The 18,456-nt window shown below is 46.9% G+C and overlaps 1 protein-coding gene across 1 annotated transcript; it reads right to left on the bottom strand.

The window, feature by feature from the left end:
- Positions 1–12,530: 12,530 nt before the first annotated feature.
- TOB1 (transducer of ERBB2, 1) lies at positions 12,531–17,433 on the bottom strand. The gene is made up of 2 exons (XM_075770405.1): positions 17,165–17,433; positions 12,531–14,476 (listed from the first exon to the last, which is right to left on the bottom strand). Exon 2 carries the CDS (start codon positions 14,337–14,339, stop codon positions 13,362–13,364), a length of 978 nt encoding a protein of 325 aa, XP_075626520.1. The 5' UTR covers positions 14,340–14,476; positions 17,165–17,433; the 3' UTR covers positions 12,531–13,361.
- Between the last annotated feature and the right edge of the window lie 1,023 nt (positions 17,434–18,456).

Raw genomic sequence — 18,456 nt, 5'->3', positions numbered from 1 at the left:
GTTTTTTTCCTTTCTCCTTGTTTTAGTAACTGCTGTGACCAATGAAACTTTTGTCCTGGGTTTGAGCCTCTGGGCATTACAAGGTCATAAAATTTAAGTTCCTGGCCTCCAGTTTTCTCACCAGTCTGCTCAAGGGAGCGTATCGCAGCAGCAGCTCCTGGATTTTGCTGGGCGAGCACAGCTCCTTAAATCAAGCTCCAGGGTAAATGCTCATGGCCAACCATTCAGGATTGCGCTCTGCAAGCATTCCTGAGGTGATGAAAAAAAGCTGTTTCTACAAATATTTCTGGCTAGAAGGGAGGTTTCTAGAGCCTCAGGTGCCACCACAGAAGGAAGCGGTGGGAGACGGACACGTAAATAGAAACAGGGACCCCGACACTCTGGAGGGCTCAGAAAGATATTTCCAGACAGAACCTTTGGAGTTTTTCTTATATTCCGTATTTCCCATATAAGGGATTAGTTTTTCTGGATAAAGCTTTCTTTTCCATACTTCCATAGCTAGAATTAAAATGCATCTCCATGTACTTGGCAATGCTGTGAGCGGGGGCAGATCCTCCATCCAGCTGTGCTACACTCAGGTGTAATTCGGAGTTTTCCTTCGTGGCCAGCCAGGGGAGTGAAGCAGCTCCAAACGTCGTTCTTGCGGTAGCTGCATCCTGGCAGGAGTCACGCAGCCCAGTGAAACCAGCATTGCTACAGCCTGGCTATTAAAATCTAACAGTTCATTAAAAAAAATAAATAGAGAAATATAATATTTTTGCCTTGAAGATCCAGACACTGCTGGGTGCTAACTAGGTCGCTATTCAAATCCCTGTCTTCACGGCTTCTGCGTTCCAGATGTGAGCATGTGTGTCTACGCTACGTATCGATTTGTGCAAATCATGTCACGTATGCAAAACTCATTGGCCTGTGAGCTGAGCAAATACACAACCGGTCTGTGAATCCATTATTGGCAGGAGCAGATGGGTTGCTTGCTTAAATAAATGCATTTGCAAACTCCTCTAGGTCTGCATTCGAAAACACCAGTTTGTTTATACAACGTGGTGTAGCCAGGCTCCTACACTCTCTGCTCACCAAACCTTCCCTGGCCTGCAGTTCAGGTGCTTTCATTTTTGCATAAAGAAAATCTGAACATGAATACGTTTTTGCAAACATAACTAAAAAAAAAAAAATAGTCTCTTTTGATTTGTGATGTATGAGTAAAGCATTGCTTATTTTCATGCACTGTTAATTGGAATCATCCATTAAACGTCAGTCGGAGACAGAGCAAAATAGACACAGAATAAAAATATCTGCAGTGACCTGGTCCTGCAAATGCTGAGTAACTTTGTGCTCTGGAGCAGAAGTGCCTTGAATAACATAATTTTATTCATTCGTTCTGGAGCTGCACATACGGGATGGCTGGAGTCGGCAAGAGCAAGGGAGAGAAATCAAGAGCGACATTTTCTTCCTCTGCTGTTGCACCCTCAGCTGACAAAAACAGTCAAGGGGCTGGGGAAAAGCACTTTTGTTTGCTCTGCGGCTGCTCGGGTGCGTGTTGCTCCTTCACCTGGGGAAACCTATTTCCACCCTATTTCCTCCGTCCCGGCTCGACCCAGCCAGCTCTCACACAACCGTACAGCCTGCAACCGGCCACCGCTCCCCAGACACCCTGGAGACCTTCTGCTGGAGAGGAGGAGGAGGAGGAGGAGGAGGAGGAGAGCACGCGCACGTGGCTCATCAGCTGCCTGTGCAAAAGCAAGCTGGTGGTTTCAGCCCGGTTCCCACAGCACAATCGCTGCGAGCACACGCACGGCGGGCTCTCAATGGCCACCTTTGTTGGCAGCCACGGGGCAGGAGCACGCAGGCTGCTGACGTGGCACCCGGCTGTGTCACCTTGTCCTGTCCCCAGGCGCACCGGGAGGCTGGACCGGAGCAGAGCCCTGCCCTCGGCCACGAGCAGGGGGTCCCACTACCTCCTTCCTAATTTTTATGTTCGCTTTTATGTCTGAAAATAGAAAAGAAAACCAAATGAAGAGTCTGGCAGAGGAGGGAGGAGGTGGAGGCATTTCCCCTTCGACAGATCCTTCCTCTTTCTTAATTTCCTTATTTTCCCCCTTCCAGTTTCTTCCCCTACCTGTTGAAACGGGGTTACCATGACACGATGACAGAAAAGCTGCAATTTTAATGTGTGAAGCTGTTACAATTTTAAATAATTGCTATAAAAAAACCCCCCAAATTCAAAGAAAGCGATCCCCCCCCCCACTGCTCTCCCATCCGCAGCACCCAGCGCTGCCGACCGCCCCGCTTGGCATGCCGGCGCTTCTCGGCAGACACACTCCCACCCCGGCAAAAGTCAATGTTTACATTTGTCACATATATTTTTAGTGCGTCCTATACCCAGCCATGCCTCAACCCAGCCTGGTGGGCCAATTGCCATGTTGAAAGGCACCTCCCAGCAAGTGTTACTTCATTTCTGGAAGGACCGAGGAAAGAAAAACCCCCAAGTGAGTCCTGGCAGGAGCTGGCTGCAGGGTCCCCGTTTCACCAGTCCTGCAGGTTCTTCCAGTTCACGAGGACAACGTGCACAGCAAAGGCATTTGCTCTGCAAGTGGCCTCCCAGTACCTGACCTCTGTGAGTGCAAACAACACTCACAGCCCAGCACAGACCCTTCACCTGGGGCTGACTGCACCCCCGAGGGATGGTCAGGATAAATTCACTGGGTTTTGGTGGGCTTTGGGGGTCTGCTTCTAAGAGGACTTCAAAGAGTTACAAGTAATAGTGACCAATTTCCAATTTTCCTTCATTTTGTCTTGACTGGCTTGTCCCTGTACTGGCAGGATGCTGTTGAGTGTTGTACACCGACTAGCATCTTCACCAACTAGCATGAGCACCGCACAGCCCGGGTCATCTCCAGCACAAAGGATTTGTGCCCCGTCTCATTAAGTGACAGCCACTGCCATTTAGTCCCACTTGACATCAGCTCCCCTGAAAACATCCCCGTAAAGCAGCTGTCCCCCGTTTAAGCACATCCCAAGGATATTGAATGGATGGAAAGCAAATAATGCTTTGTCTTTTCCCGTGCTGTGAGAGGGATCGTGCATTTCACAGGAGAATAAAGCCAACCTTCACGGTGCCAAAGTCCACGGCTCACCTCATCCCCACTCCACAGGGGATGGCTGGCGGCTCCTCCATCCCTCCTCTGCCCCGTCCCCACCCTGGGGATGGGGACAGCGATGTCACACAGGGCTTTTCTAAGGATAAAAGTCTGTTGCTGACTGGGAGGTGCTTTACCACAGGCTCACCCAGAGCTCCCAAGCGAGAAGGAAACCTCACGGCAGCGCTGCAAGGCACAGAAACGGGGTTATACCTCGTGCTGATGGGGAACAGAGGCCCAGAGAAATCGGAACTGCTGCTGGAAGCCAGGAGCAGGCGAGCACGGTGAGCAGGTCACATCCTTTCATTCGCAGCTCTCCACGGCACAATTTATCAAGTGGTTATAGAAAAAAACAAGCAAATAAAGAAAGAAATAACTGGCTAGAGGTTATACAGCCTGGGCTCCCCTTTGTCTTTCAGCCTGCCCAGATGTGCTGGTTTGGGCTGGGATAGAGTTAATTTTCTTCACAGTAGGTAGGATGGGGCTGTGGTTTGGATCTGTGCTGGAAACAGTGCTGATAACACAGGGGTGTTTCTGTTACTGCTGAGCAGTGCTTACACAGAGCCAAGGATGTTTCTGCTCCTCACGCCACCAGTGAGTAGCTGGGGGTGCACAAGGAGTTGGAGGGAACACAGCCGGGACAGCTGACCCCAATGACCAAAGGGATATTCCATACCATATGATGTTATGCTCAGTGTATAAACCTGGGGGGGGGAGAAGGAAGAGGGAGACGTTTGGAGTGATGGCATTTGTCAAGTAACCTTCCTGCTTTCCTGGAGATGGCTGAACACCCACCTACCGATGGGACGTGGTGAGTGAACTCCTTATCTTGCTTTGCTTGCGCGTGCGGCTTTTGCTTTACCTGTTAAACCACCTTTATCTCAACCCACGAGTTTTCTCACTTTCACTCTTTTGATTCTCAGCCCATCCCACCGTGGCGGGAGTGAGCCAGTGGCTGCGTGGGGCTTAACTGCTGGCTGGGGTTAAACCACCGCACCAGATAAATGTCGGTATGGGAGAGGCTGGAGACTGGATACAGCCCTCAAGTTCAGGAACTGTAACGGAGAGTGAAAGAAAAGGCTCTGGATGAAGATAACTGCAGCAGTTACATGACTAATCCCAACATCTATGGACATTTTCCCTTCTGCCTGTAAGACTTATGTGATCCTAAACATCCTTAAGGAAAACCACCCCGTTTTGGCTAGCAGATGACTAACTCCTTGCAAATAATACAGATATCTTTTTATATACGACAAAAGACCAAAATACCCAAGATGACAGTGCCCCACAGAAGTGACTCAAAGCCGGGCACAACGTGAGACCCGCCCGCAGTGCTCCCAGCCAGAATGAGCCTTTTGTTCAAGCAAAGGCAAATGTCAGGAGAGGGAAGGGGCCAGTTGCCACCCTGCAGCAATGCCCCCGGTGGCAAGGCCAGGCTGGGTGGCCTCGGATCTCTCCAGAACATAGGCAAAGTCCAAATCCTAGCTCTAACCACTCTGACTTTCGGAGAGAGTAATCTCAGTCTTGCAGATGATCCCCTTCTCCACTTACTTATCGCTCGTTTTCTAATTTTGTCAGGCAGACGTCTAAGTATGTGGAGTCCATTTGTGCAGGCATCAAAAAGCCAAACTCACTGGAGATCTCAGACCAAAATGTATTTTAAAATACATTATTAGCTGCGTATTACCCACAGCACATGTGTAGAGGGGAAAAGTTTCAGCGATTGTTAAAGGCAAAAATCTGTCCTGCATAGCTAAGGTTTCCCTCCCCACCGTTACCTCTGCTGTAGGTGAACGGGGTCATCCTCCTCTCCATCCATCCTCCTCTCCTGAGCCTCGGTGGGCACGGGACTGTTTCAACAGCAGTGGCAGAGGCCATGGAAATCAGCCGGGGCAGGGCTTTGGGATGCTGCAGAGAAGGAAAGGGAGAAAGTACATGACGTTACTAAGCAGGATTGTTTACAAGATATAAGAGTCCTGTGTTGCCATTGACAATCAACTATAGATCACCAGAGGAACATCATTCTCTACCATAACTATGTGTATTTTTAGATTAATGTTCCACAAATGTTTTGTAAAGGAAAGTTCTTTGCCTAAAGCATCTACCTCTTCTCAAGCCTCCAGTGGTACAGCATAAACCATGTTACTAATAACAATTGTTCCTGCATTTGTTTCTTGAACATAGATCACAAAATACACAGTTTATTTGAAAGCGTCTGTATACTCCTCTATTTCTGTCCTTTTTATTCAACCCTGTAGAGTAAAACAGGCAACTGTGAGTCTGGAGAGGGACACAGCCCTGCCCTGAAGAGATTACAGTCTCCATCAGATAATACACTGCAAATTATACATGGTGAGGCACAGACCTCAGAATGGGGAGAACAGCTTGGTTTGGGAAAGAACCTAAGAAAAGTAAGTTTTAAGGAAGACCTTGGAGGAAAACAGAAAAATCAAGAGGGGGAAACTTGGGAATTTCAAACAATAAACAAGGTAAGAGAGTTTGTACAGCAAAAAATTTGAAAAAGGATTGATTCGTAGAGATGAGATCCAGACCCTACATTTAACCGACCTTCTGATATCTGACTTGGGGCAGGTAAGCTGCTCCAAATACTGAGTTCTTAAAGCCACAGAGACACTAAGAAATAATGGAAGACAACCGTACTGACCTCTGGCAGTTCATCACCCCCAAATGTGTGCCATCTACTGAGATGATCAAGTCAGCCTTGCTCACAGGTCTCTGGTGTCACCAGCAGATTCGCTTACCTCCCACCAGCCACTGCCACACGGCACGCTCAGGGACAGCAAGGCAATCTCATACAAGGTGGGACGGATGGCTTATAGACCGAGCAGCTCCACCACGTGATGCCTACGCTTACCTCCTATTAATTGGGCTAGTAGAGTACCTCCCAGAGTAGCTCCTCAGGGCTATGCCTTCGTTTGTAGACTCAGCTGAGCAGGAACAAGCACAGTAGTTGTGTTGTAGCGAGGACAGTGCAAGACGTAAGTGAGGCAAGGGCAGGGAGAGGGGACACGGTTTATTAGGTCAGCTGGTGTACTTGGAAAAACTAGACATGCTTTCAGGCGCATAAGGCTTCCTTAGGTCTGAAATAGAAGCAATAACCTTAGAGCTAAATACAGGTTGAGAATAATTGTTCTGAGTTAAACTTCATTATATTAATGAATTAGGCAATTTGAGAGAAAGGATGATTGGTTCCTGTTGATCAAAGGGAGGATACTAGCCAGAGGACAGCTGATAATGTCATTTATGGCACAAAGAGAGGGTGAGAGAGACAGGAATGATTATTGCCTAGGGATGGCTGGTGGTAGCAAAAATTATAATGTAATATGCAATCAATATCTGTGTGATTTTTATATCCTAGAGTCAGGAATTTTAGTACTTGGACTGTCTTTTGAAGCAGTTTTAGAGACCTTCCTCGCGGTCAAAGAGAGGTCAGAGATGCGGTGGTTGATCTCTTACCAAGTGTCTCTATCCTTTAAAGTTTGCACACCTTAACTCAGATTGGTTGTCTGCAGTCGCTGCCACCAGACTGTCAAATCTGTGATGCAAACACTCAGTTCTTCTATATCACTCGGAAATCTGATTGCATTAAGCAGCTGTGGTTAGTTGCCAACACTTCCGTGTTCATCACTATCCCTTAGACATTCTGTTTCCTGTGAAATGCCAGTCCCAGGGAACCTGTGATTTCCTAAGAATCAAAATTTTCACCTAAAAATTAAGTCCTTAGGGGACTTGTAGAGAACAGCTAGAACATTCTGAAGTCTATTTAAGTCTATACCCAGAAGATAAATTAAAAGGGTGTGAGGTTGATTATTATTTACAATTACCTCATAATTTCTAAAATATTCTTGGAGGCCTGAATCACAATTTCTTGAGTGATTTGGTTTGGCAATACTGAAATGAGCCTTTAAGGACCGCACCGTAACAGTCTGGGAGGCACAAACACAGAACATCGTTATGCACTACTTAAAAATGAAACATCAATTGTTCTCAAGTAAAATACGATCTATGGCTCAAAGCAGTTAATAAATACAAGATGAGATTCACAAATATCTGCAAAGTAGGTAACTGCTCCAGGTGTTAACAGTTTCAGCCGCAGTCAGGAATTTTGCATTCTTCCCACTAAATTGCCAAACCGTAGTGCTGCACATACCTGACGAACCCTGAGAGACACAGACGGACTGAGAACCAAAAATATGTTGCAGTTATCTACAACATCTGAGACTCAGCAGGGAGTTAAAGGCTCAAGTATGGTCTTAAAATCATCAAAACTACTTTTGACAAGGCTGAAGCGATCTGTTGAAGACTGGGCAGACAGTTCATAGCACAGCTGGTGGCAGAACCCAGCAGCCCTGTCTCTGTGCTGGCACACGGGATGCTTAACCTTATGGTCTAATGAAAATCAAAGGGGAATTTGTTTTAGTTTGTAAAATCTGTATGCAAGTCTAATTTTGACCAGCAGCAACTTCAGTGAGTAGGCTGGTGTAAAATTTTCACATGATTTGTACTGGAGGAATATATACTTCCATATCTATAGAAACACCCACAGAAATTCTTTTAGAGAATCACAATAGTCAGTATGTGAGATCTCACTGCTCCGGAGGCCTTCTGCTCCAATGGTGGATGAATCAGACTCCATGTACCATGGACAATGAGAATCAAGTGCTTTACTTTTATATGCATGCCTTGTTTCAAAATGTAAAGGTCATCTAATACACGTTAAGTGAACTGTACAACGGAGGAGACTCTCAAAGGCCACAGACACTAAAGGCAATAAAAGGAGGGAACGGTAGGTCAACCTCAGAAGATGTTCCTGTGGCATACAGAAATTGGATGAAGTTCCTTATTGACAGCAAAAAGACAGCAACAGCCAGCTAACGTCTGAATTTCAATGGAGACAGAGGAGGAAATCAACACAGAAAAGGGCAGTGACTTGCGCAGAGTCAGATCCGGAACGTGGGGTGCCTGAGTTGTCATCTATTATACCATGTTCTTCACTAACCTGCCACCTCCCATTTCCATCAATGAGCCTAAAAACTCCCAGGCTGTTGCATTACTGGATGAGGCTGCCCAAACAGCAAATTCACCCAGTTTCATGAGACTGTGAGCAACTAATATAATCCTTAACTGTATTCTGACATTCAGGAGTTCTTTACGCTATGTCTTTAGAGATGAAGTCAAGTAAGCCTTAGCCTACATGGGGCAGAGGAAGAGGGTACCTTTCGGTGGCTAGAGACTTGTGTGATGATGTCTCCCATGGCACAGCAGTTCCCGGCATCGAGCAATTTAAAAGATGAGGTCAGAGAGAAGTGGAGTCTCGGTGAAGAGAAGAGCGGCGTGAAAGCCTGGTGCAGCAGAGCAAGTAGTGAGAGGCAGCAACGCACAAGCCGGTCCTTCCGAGGATGCTGTGGGAGAGGCAGAAAAGACAAAGGAAAGGGTCATGAGTGTAGCAGGGAATGAATCTATTCTGCCATGGAAAAAAAGGTGGGTTTCCAGCTCTGTTTTTAATTGCATTAGCCTGCCCTATTGATACAACCTTCCCAAAGAAGCTCACAGGGGCACTAAACAATAATTAAGGCACTACGTTCCCAGAGTCCTCTTTTGTTTTATGCTATGGGTAATCGTGAAGCTAAGGGGGAAAGGGAAAGCAGCTCAACGAGCTCCATGGGGGCACGGAGCTGACGGACTGTTTAAATGTAATGGTGTCTCAGCTCTTGGAGGAGGAGAGGATCGTCGATTTCAGGCCTCTGAAGCGCTAAATTACCAAACGAAAACTGCAGCAAGTCCCACCAAAAATGCAGCCATCAATACTACAGATCGTTTTTAACCAACAAAAGTTGACAGAATAAAGGATGGAGGTTGAGGGATGTCTGCACTGTATGCCAACGTTTTTCTAAAAATATTTTACACCTGCTATTCGTTCCGCACACTGATCATATTTTGTCTATGAGGTAGAGAACTCGTAGTGCCAAAGGGAATGTGGTTTATGTTCCCGAGTCTTAATGCTTTTTCCCTTCTGTAAGGCAAAACTCCTTACTACCGTCACTAAAATAAAGCCAAGAGGACAAAAGTCATACGCGCACTGCCACGGTAACAGTTTAACTGTTCCTCTCGCTGATCTTTGGAAACAATCCCTTCAGCAGGATTTTACAGCTCTGGCACTTCGATTTAGCGAACTTTTTATGCAGCTCATGAGAGGAATGCAGCCAACTCTGTACACTCAATTTAAATCAACTTGCTGATGATATAAAAAAGAGTGCTGAACCGCCGGTTTGCTTCATCTGCTCCAAAACTACCAACAGAAACTCTGAGGTATTTATTCCTGAAACGTTAATAGAACAGTCTGGGGCGTCAGATCAGTAAATGAACTCTGGTTTGATCCCAAGCCGGTCCAAAGAGCTGATTTAACAACTAGTTGTTTGGTTATTTGATATTTCAGAAATGCAACCAGGCTGTTTGCTACTAAGAGGCTTTTGCACGTTGCAGTACGGTGGGAGCAGCGGGTGCAGCCAGACAGCCGTGCTGTAGCTGGGTAATCACCTGCCACGGTCATCTGGAGCAAGAGACCGTACAAGCAATGTTTAACAGCTTTCTAATTTTGCATGGTGAAGGAGGGATGGATCTTCCTGTGGCTTACACCCAGTCCTTGATTTGTCTAAATTATGATAGCTTAGTTGAAGTTAAGAGAACCACAAAACTTGTACTCACCGAGACTCCAGCGCCAGCCCGTGCCCTCTGGATTCAGACCCGCAGCAGGGACCTTTGACCGCACGAGGCGGTAAGGAAGCACCACGTATCGTGAACTCCACCTGTGAGCTGGCTCTCCTTTGCAGAAATAATCAGATCCATTTAATTTTGGTGACTGCTACTAGACTTCTGATCAAGGTCTGTCGTCTACCCACAAAACAAACACAGCACAGATGGTAGCCATCCATCGACTCCTCCCTGCCCTGCCACACCAAGTGCCTCTGAACTCAGTTTCGCAGATCTCAGATTAGGATTTGCAAAAGTTACCAACTTGTGCTGAACTGGGTGAGCCTCACGGATGAAAGTGCTTTGAACTTGCGCTTCAGTGGGGACTTGGAGTGAACAGACAGGATGCACTAAGCAGCATTGGCGGGGGGGACGGACGACACGGTTTTAACCTTTCCTTCCATGTAAATGAAAGACATCTTCTAAGGTTTAACTTACACCGGCAATTTTACGGCAGTAAATTGCGCGTTCATGAAAGAAAATACAAAAGAACTCGCACAACTGAGCAAATGCTTCCTTTTGCCCCTTCACGCCTTTTCAGGTCCTCCCTCTCACAGCAAACGCGTTTACCTGACAGCACGGCTCAGAGTGCTGGGTGCGTGCAAAGTAAACCAGAGACTGACTTGGCACTCGCTTAGAACAGAATGTTGCAATGTAAATGTTTGATCTAACAAATTCAGCACCAAACTTTAGCAAAAGATAAATAAATGGGTGAAGTAGACTGAACAGAAAGCGCACATCTTTAATTTCTATAAGGAGCAAGAGAAAACATTCAAAATCTGCCCATTTGCATTAAGAAAACTGGAAGCTCTCTCTACAGATTGTCTCCTTGCACAGCACCACAAACCAACCCAGCTTATTCAAATCTTTATATTAAGAGGTGCTGCAAAAAACCAACCTTGTTTCCAGAGATTCTTCCTTACTGCAAACCACTGCCTTTCATACGCAGAGCTCGTTACAGTGGAAGTGAACAAATCAGCGTGGGAAGAGGATAAGCCTTTAAGACAAATCATCTCAGTTTAAGTCACAGGAGTAGAAATATTACAGAACACGTAGAATAGTCTCCACTGTCAGTCGCTCAACCTCCTAGGCAGTTTAGGTATTATTATTGTATTGTAAATGGGAAATTCTAAGTCTTAAAGCCTAGGCATACAAATAGAAATAATACACAGAGCTAACAGTCTCCATTTTCCAGTAACTGATCGAATATTTTCTTCTAATTTTTTTTCAAATTCCTTTTTAGAGCAAAATCATCCACTTAAAATGAGATACCAAGTGATGCACTCCTAAGTATGGTTCTGTCCACTGATGGGCCATTAGTGGAAAGATGAATCAGACAGCAAACTCAATAAAAAGCAGCCAGCTGAAGGCAGCCAGAGGAATGCCTAAAAACCCCTTTGCTCCATTATTGCTTTTGAATTGGTTTTCATGGCATTAGAAACCGATAGCGTTGTCAGCCTCGCATCTCCACCCTGTCCATTTCTTCACAGCCTCTGCCCAAAGATCTCACGCTGGTGGTGAAAAACACTCTGTTCCTCAGAGCACTATTTCCACCAAAGCTCTGTGTGCACCAAACTGGGGGTGCACACGTCCGTGGAATTTACACCTTTTGTAAAATCACGGGCATCGAGCAGGAAAAGACTGATCTTCAGCCTCAAAATCCAGTTGCAGAATACTAAAGATAATTTTAATCCCATACTCCTCCTGTAGCTTACAATTCAACATCATCAGCCAAAAGACTATCCACTTGGCATGTATCTACTCTGTACAACTGCAACTGCTGTGGAAAAGAAGTCAAAGTTTGTTAAATTTATGGACTAAAGAAGAAGTTTCTCTTTCCCTTGACATCGTCCATTAGCCAGGAACACTATTTCCCAAACAGCCGGAAAAGAATAAGGGATGCAACTTCAAAATAGCCCTGGAAAAGCTGAGTTGTTTTGTCAGCCTCTGAATTCTTTCTCCTCCCACTCACATTCATGTTTTGAGAATCTACTAAGTTAAAATCGGTAAATTCCACTAAAATAAAAACCTTAGAATATCACATTGTAGTTGCATTACATTTCTTTTTTTAATAGAGCATATAAAATGAAAGTTTACAATGAGTTTAGTAAACTGTACATCAGCACTTTTATTCAGTCTTGTTTCTGAGCTATTAATCCCCAATACAGAAACAGAACGCTGATGCATTGGTCTAGGACCTCTCCAGATAATAGTTCAAATCCATTCTGATGAGATGGGAAGTGAATGTCATTCAATCACCTGAGTCCCTTCTAGATACGTCATACTGCACAATAACTCAACATTCACATAGCTTACAGTCTTAACTCTCACGGAAAAAAATAAAATAAAATTACCTCTGGCTTCAGTGAGCTGCAGTTATGAAAAACAAGTGAAAGTTTGCTCAAATAATTGTAGACAAGTACTTAATCAGGCTACATGCTTTGTCAGTAGTATTTTAGGTAAAGCAACCCATTATTGTGGTGCATCAATACAGCAACCCTTTCCATCGCTCCTTTGTGATGCACTGAGTCAGACTTTTTTGCATCATTAGCACTGACACCACAATAAACGCAGCACTCTGATCTTCAGCAGAACAGTAAAAACACACACCGCAACAGTCAATTAATTTTAAAGAATTTTAATACAAACTTAATATAAACTATTTCAGTCCCTCTTAACATGTAAGACACTGACTCAAAATACTTTTATACCTTTTTTCAAGTATTGCACAATGTAGGTACAAAATTAATATTTACGATTACATTTTCTTCCATAATATATAGCAAAAATCTTTAAACTTTTAACAGAAAATACAATTTGTGTTTCTTTTGAAAAAAGCAAATATTTCGTACATTTTAATTCCACCACTAAGGAATATTCTGTACACAACTTTTTATTTTTTTTTTAGAATTGATGTCTTTAAGATGGATATCTTACAATTTCAGTAAAAAAAATACAACATGAAGCTGCTGCAGCTGTCACAGATCACTGTAGTAAAAAGATATAAATGCAATACCATGTTGTAGAAACAATATATATACTCTGATATTTTACAAACTTTGTACTAAATTAAATTATACAATTAGAAAAAGACCAATAAACCCACCTATTAGTGCCAATTTTTTAAATATATATACACATATATGTTTGTGTACATATATATATACACACATGAAAAAAATTAGCCACATCCTTGCTATATCTTAAATACTGTAAGAGGCCATATTTTGAGAGTATATTTTTGTAATGTACAGTCAGTATAAAATAATTTTGTGCTTGGTTGGCAAATGAAAAAAATGATGCATGTTGTATTTATCTAACCAAGCCTGAATGTATTCATTACTATAAGCCTTAAAAAAAAATCTCAAGAGGTGGAAAAAAAGATACACCCTTGGGTACGTGCATTTTAACTTGTACAATAGTATTTACTTGTATTTCACTGTCGGTTTATTTTTAGTTAGCCATCACTGGCTGGAATTGCTGGTTAGAATACTGCATGTTGTTTAAACTAAAATTCAAGCCATCCACAAAAGACTTCTCATTTAGACCTCCATACGCTGCAAACATATCAAAGGCATTGCTGTACTGGAGAGGACTGAGGTTAAGGGGGCTGTCACCAGGAAAGATGCTACTGGTACTACCTTGACCCTGCATGTTGGGGAAAATGAACTCCTTTGCGTTAGGAGAAAGGGCAGAAGTCTTCTGCTGTTGTTGCTGCTGCTGCTGACTGCCTAAGCCCAGCCCGTAGAGAGAGTGCATGGAGGAGGAAAGGGCTTTCTGCTTCAACAGGTCATTGACATTCAAGCCAAGGTTGGTGGGAGAGGTGCGGGCGACCTTGTTGCTACGGCCGCTATTCTTCATTTTGGTCGAGCCAAACTTGGTGGCAGCAAATGTGGCAGTGGTGAAGGTTAAAGGCTGAGTGGAGCGGGGCATGAAAGTTGGGCTCACAGCAGCAGAGTGACCAAAGGGAGGAGAAGGAGAACTAGACACTGAAGATGCTGGGTCACTAATTGGCATGAACACCTGGGCCTCTGGGTTAAAGCTGTTCTTGATTTCCTTATCCAACTCACATCCATTTTCATTATCATCCACATAAAGCACTTTCACTGGTCCCTTTTCACCGATTTGGTATGAAACCTCAAACGGGTCAATCCAAACACTAAGATCCTGAGGCAAGTTGCCACGAACATCATCAATGTCCAAACCACTCTCTTTGGATGCTTGTTCTATGACCGGGTCCACTTTCTCCCCTATATGTATACATCTAAACCCTGATCCTTTGTATGGCTTTTCTGGATACCAGTGCCCTTCATACTTCTTCTTAAGAAGTCTTTCAAGCTCTTCACCAAAAATGTTGACACGTCGTCTGGGAAGCTTATTGTACAAATATGAAATAATAAAATTGAGTGCTACTTGGATTTCAAGCTGCATAGCTGCTATGCCACAAAGTTATAAGTCTCTTTCAAAACCCGAAGAAGACAGTGTTCAAGATGCCACAGGGAAACAAAATTTCATTCAAAGTGCTGATTCTAGTTGATTATTATCCTTCACCTTGAGTGCTCTTGTTCCTTTAAGAAAAAACAAAAGCAAACACATCCAAATAAGGAAAGTGTAAGATCAAGCTCCAAGGCCTATTCTTTTAGCTTCACTTTCTCATAAAACAGGTTACTTAAACGTGCATCAAACTATTTATGTTCATGCCTGCGGAAGGTGAGGATGTCAACTACATTCAGTACGACTTACAAACAATACTGCAGAAGATGCGCTAGGCATGTGTTTACATATACAGCATGGGGCATTTCAAAATCACATGAGCTTGCCGTTTAGTTATTCACAAAGCTGCAAGGATATTTTTTTAAGACATCACAGAACTGCCAGGCCTGTCAAGGGTTCAATTACCAACGCGTATTTGGATGATTTATAGTACTCAGCTGCAAAATTTAGCACCAGACTATTAGTTTAGCTTGAAAGGTCTTAGTCCAAGGGTCATTTATCATTTTAAAGTTTGCAAACATATTGGTTGCACTGCCAGCTACAGAATTATAAAAATGTTAACAAGTTGCTTTAGAAGACTTCACACAAATAACTACAATTATGCAACATTTACTTGAAGTCCAAGCAAACCATCTGCATAAACTGCGTGCTGGCAAAATTATGCTAACTGAAGAGAAAATGTCCGCTGTACATATACAACAATTCTTCCTCAGAGTAGGTAAAACGATAATGCGGTCAATGCATACAAAATAGATGCATGTATCTTCTGTCATAAGGGTGGCAATGACGGTGAAATTATTACAATACATTAATTCACAAATTTTTCCCTTTCTACAAATTACTCTGTATTATCAGATACAATATATTAATAGATACTAAATTCATATATTGTGTTGCCTATAGTACAGATTTCAAAAAGTTACTGGAGCTAACAGAGCTTTTGACAGCCTCAAAAACAATTGCTTTTCTCCTTTTCCATGACTCCATTTTATATTTAATATAAAATATGGTTGCCACTCCTTCCAAAGGACAAAAGAGAAATTAGCTAGCTGAAGTTAAAGAAGGGACAAGAATCAAGCGTTAGCACACGTACTGCTAACGAAAATTCCGCAGTACCTTTGAATAAGGTACTCAATCCACAGGAGACACCTTTGTTCAAAAAGTTCCAATGAAACAAAATATGTATTTTTTTGGCTCAAGTTAAACACCCAATGAGAATTTCAGTGTGCGTGCTCTTCTGCACTGCATCACTAGGAACAAAATTTAGTATAGCTGTCACTAAAGATTAGAGAAATCAAAGTCAACATCAAAATCTTTTAACAATATGAATACAATGTTATTTTATTTCCTGCTCCAAACAATCTCCTTTTAAAGTCTGGAACCCTATTTCCAAGCCACTTGTGTTCTCCCCAACATGGTATGGGAATAGTTTGAAAGCCTGTACGATAAGGCGACCTTTAAACGTTTGCTGGATCAGCACTGGGTGGGGATAAGGAAAAGATCAAGGGCAAACAGAAGATATTTACAAAAGGGACACAATCAGTACAGAAAAGCTGATTGGGTGGTTATAAGGGGCATTTAAAAATGATTTATTAATCCATCTGTTTTGTTTCCCTTCCTCCATGTCCTTTAGGAATGAAATGATCCTTTCAAGGTGCACTGGGCAGACGCTATAAATTTTTCTAAGCCCCAAAACTGATCCATGGTACAAGCAGCTGATCAAACAAATCAGGTTGATCATTTAAAACTTTTTTTTTTTTTCCTTAAATTTAAAGAGGACAATATTTCTCAGGGATCCGAGCCCATTTACTGCTCCAGTAGCAGAGCCCTGGCGCTGGGGGTTAAAGGCAGGAGCCTTAAGCAGTGTGGGGAGTTACATAACCAGGCAGTCGGGTCTCATTAGATTTCTGCTCACAGCCCTGGGAGCTCCAGCAACAGGAGGAGGAGGAGGAGGAGAAGGAAGAGCATTTTCTGAGCCCATAAGAAAGAAAATGAAGAAACGGGAGATGACTGGGAAAAAAGGGAGGGGGGGGGGCTTAGGCAAGGCCCCTCTCCTCAGCACACAGGCCGGTACCCCGGGCCCGGCGACACCCCTCTCCGTCCCCCCGCTGGGGCAGGGTCCTAGAGGACGGCTGCCAGCGCTGCCCAGTGAGGCCCAGCGCAAGCAGGAGCTATTAGTCAGCCGGCAACGCTCACCCCTCCCAGCCTGAGCGCGTCCAGGGACCGCCTTGGGAGGGACCCTCTCGCAGCCCGGCTCCCCGGGCCGTGCCCTCTCCCCCAGCCCCCTCTCTGCCGGTCTGCCGGCGGCCCTGCCGGCGGCCCCCGCGCCCTCCTCCCCATCGGCTCCTGTGCCGCTGCGCCCCTCACGGCACCCCGGCCCTTCCCCTCCCCGCGGGGCCGTGCCCGTCTCAGTCCCCGTCATCGCGGGGTCGTGACGGCCTCAGCACCTGGGACTGCCCGCCGCCTCACGGCCGGGCCGGGCCGTGCCCGCCTCGACACCCCCGCCTTAGGGGCCGGGGCCGCCTCAGCGACCGGGTCCGGGCGGTGGCTGCTTCGGGCTCCCCGTCACGGCGGCCGAGGCCGCGCCCGCCTCAGGGCCCGGGCGGTGGCTGCCTCAGCCCCTCGCTCGCTTGACGGACGGGGCCGGACGGGGGCTGCCTCAGCCCCCCGCCTCACCGTCTGCCTTCGGCCTAGCACCCCCCCACACCCCAGCGCACACCCCCGGCCCGGCCGTCCCCCCGCCCTCAGCGAGCGGTACTCACCCGGGTGGGTGTGCGGGGGTTAGTGCAAACAATCCCGGCAGGGGTGTGAGTGCGGGGGGTGTGGGGGGCGCGGCTCAGCACCCGACCCCCATCTCCGAGAGCCGGCTCCCTCGGCGAGGATGGGAGGGGAAAGGAAAGAGAGAAAAAAAAAAAAAAAAGGGAGGGGGAGGGTTGGAAAAAAAAAGGGGGGGGAGGGAAAGGGGGGGAGGGCTGCGCTGCTCACACCCCCACAACGGGCTCGCTCGGCCGCCGCAGCTGGGCTCCTCCTGCTACTGCCTCACCGCTCGACGCGCCCCTATATATCGCCTCCCTTCCCCCGCCCCCGCCGCGCCCCGCCCGTGCGCCCCGCCCGGTCCGGCCCACCAACCCCGCCCTCCAGTGGCTAGCGTCCGGTCTGGCCCCGCCCACCACCCGCCGGGCCTCGCCCACCACCCGCGGGGCCTCGCCCTGGCCCGGCCCCCGGCGCGCAGAGCCCTCTGCTGCCTCCCCTTCCCCCACCCCGGCGTGGAGGGGCTGCTGTCTACGTCAGCTCCCTCCTCACCTCACAACACCGTTGCGTCATTGTCTACGTCAAACCCTGCCCTCGCGCCCCTCATCTCCGCAGGGAAGGGGGGAAGAAGGGGCCCGCGCTGAACTACATCTCCCATGACCGCCGCTGCGGCGCGGCACGGGGGGCGGGCGGCGACGGCCGGCAGGGGCTTCGGCAGCGGCGATCGCGGCTCCGCGGGGGCCGGCAGCCAGCCTGGACGGGGCGGGGGGGAAGGGGGGGAAAGCGAGGGCACCCCGCAGCCCCTCACGCTGAGGGACGAGGGGCCGGGCTGAGTCCCCGAACCAGGGGCGGGGCGGCCCCCCCCTCAGCGAGGGGCCACCGAGGCCCGGTGACGGCGGGAGCAGCCGCGCTCGCCCTCACAGGAGGGGGTACGGAGCGGTACCCCCGGTGGGCCCCTCACGGCCCCCCCTCTCCCCGCCGCGGCTAAAAATACTCCCCACAGGTAGCAACGCTGACCGATTGGCTGCCTGCCCGCCCTGGTAGCCGCCTGATTGGTCAGTCCGTATCGAGGAGGAAGACGTCAAACCCCAGTTTTGGGGGGAAAAAAGTTACCGGGAGGGGGGTGTGAGGGCGCAGCCGCCGCCTCAGCCCCGCCGGGACCCGCTGAGGGGCGGCGCGGGGCGGTGTGAAGGGGGTCAGGCAGCCGCCGGTGCCACCGAGCCTGATTTGGGCCTGTGGGGCACAGCCGTGCGGCCCGGCCGCCTTTTAATTTTAACGTGGGGCACGGCTAAATCCCGAGGCA

The sequence above is a fragment of the Balearica regulorum genome, chromosome 18 (genome assembly GCF_011004875.1).
Source record: "Balearica regulorum gibbericeps isolate bBalReg1 chromosome 18, bBalReg1.pri, whole genome shotgun sequence".
Lineage (NCBI taxonomy): Eukaryota > Metazoa > Chordata > Aves > Gruiformes > Gruidae > Balearica > Balearica regulorum.
The sequence above is the reverse complement of the archived record's forward strand: the minus strand, read 5'-3'. Positions and strand labels throughout refer to the sequence as shown.

What these genes read in the sequence shown, in the direction of transcription:
- TOB1 (XM_075770405.1), bottom strand. Translation starts at nt 14,339, where the DNA reads ATGCAGCTTGAAATCCAAGTAGCACTCAATTTTATTATTTCATATTTG.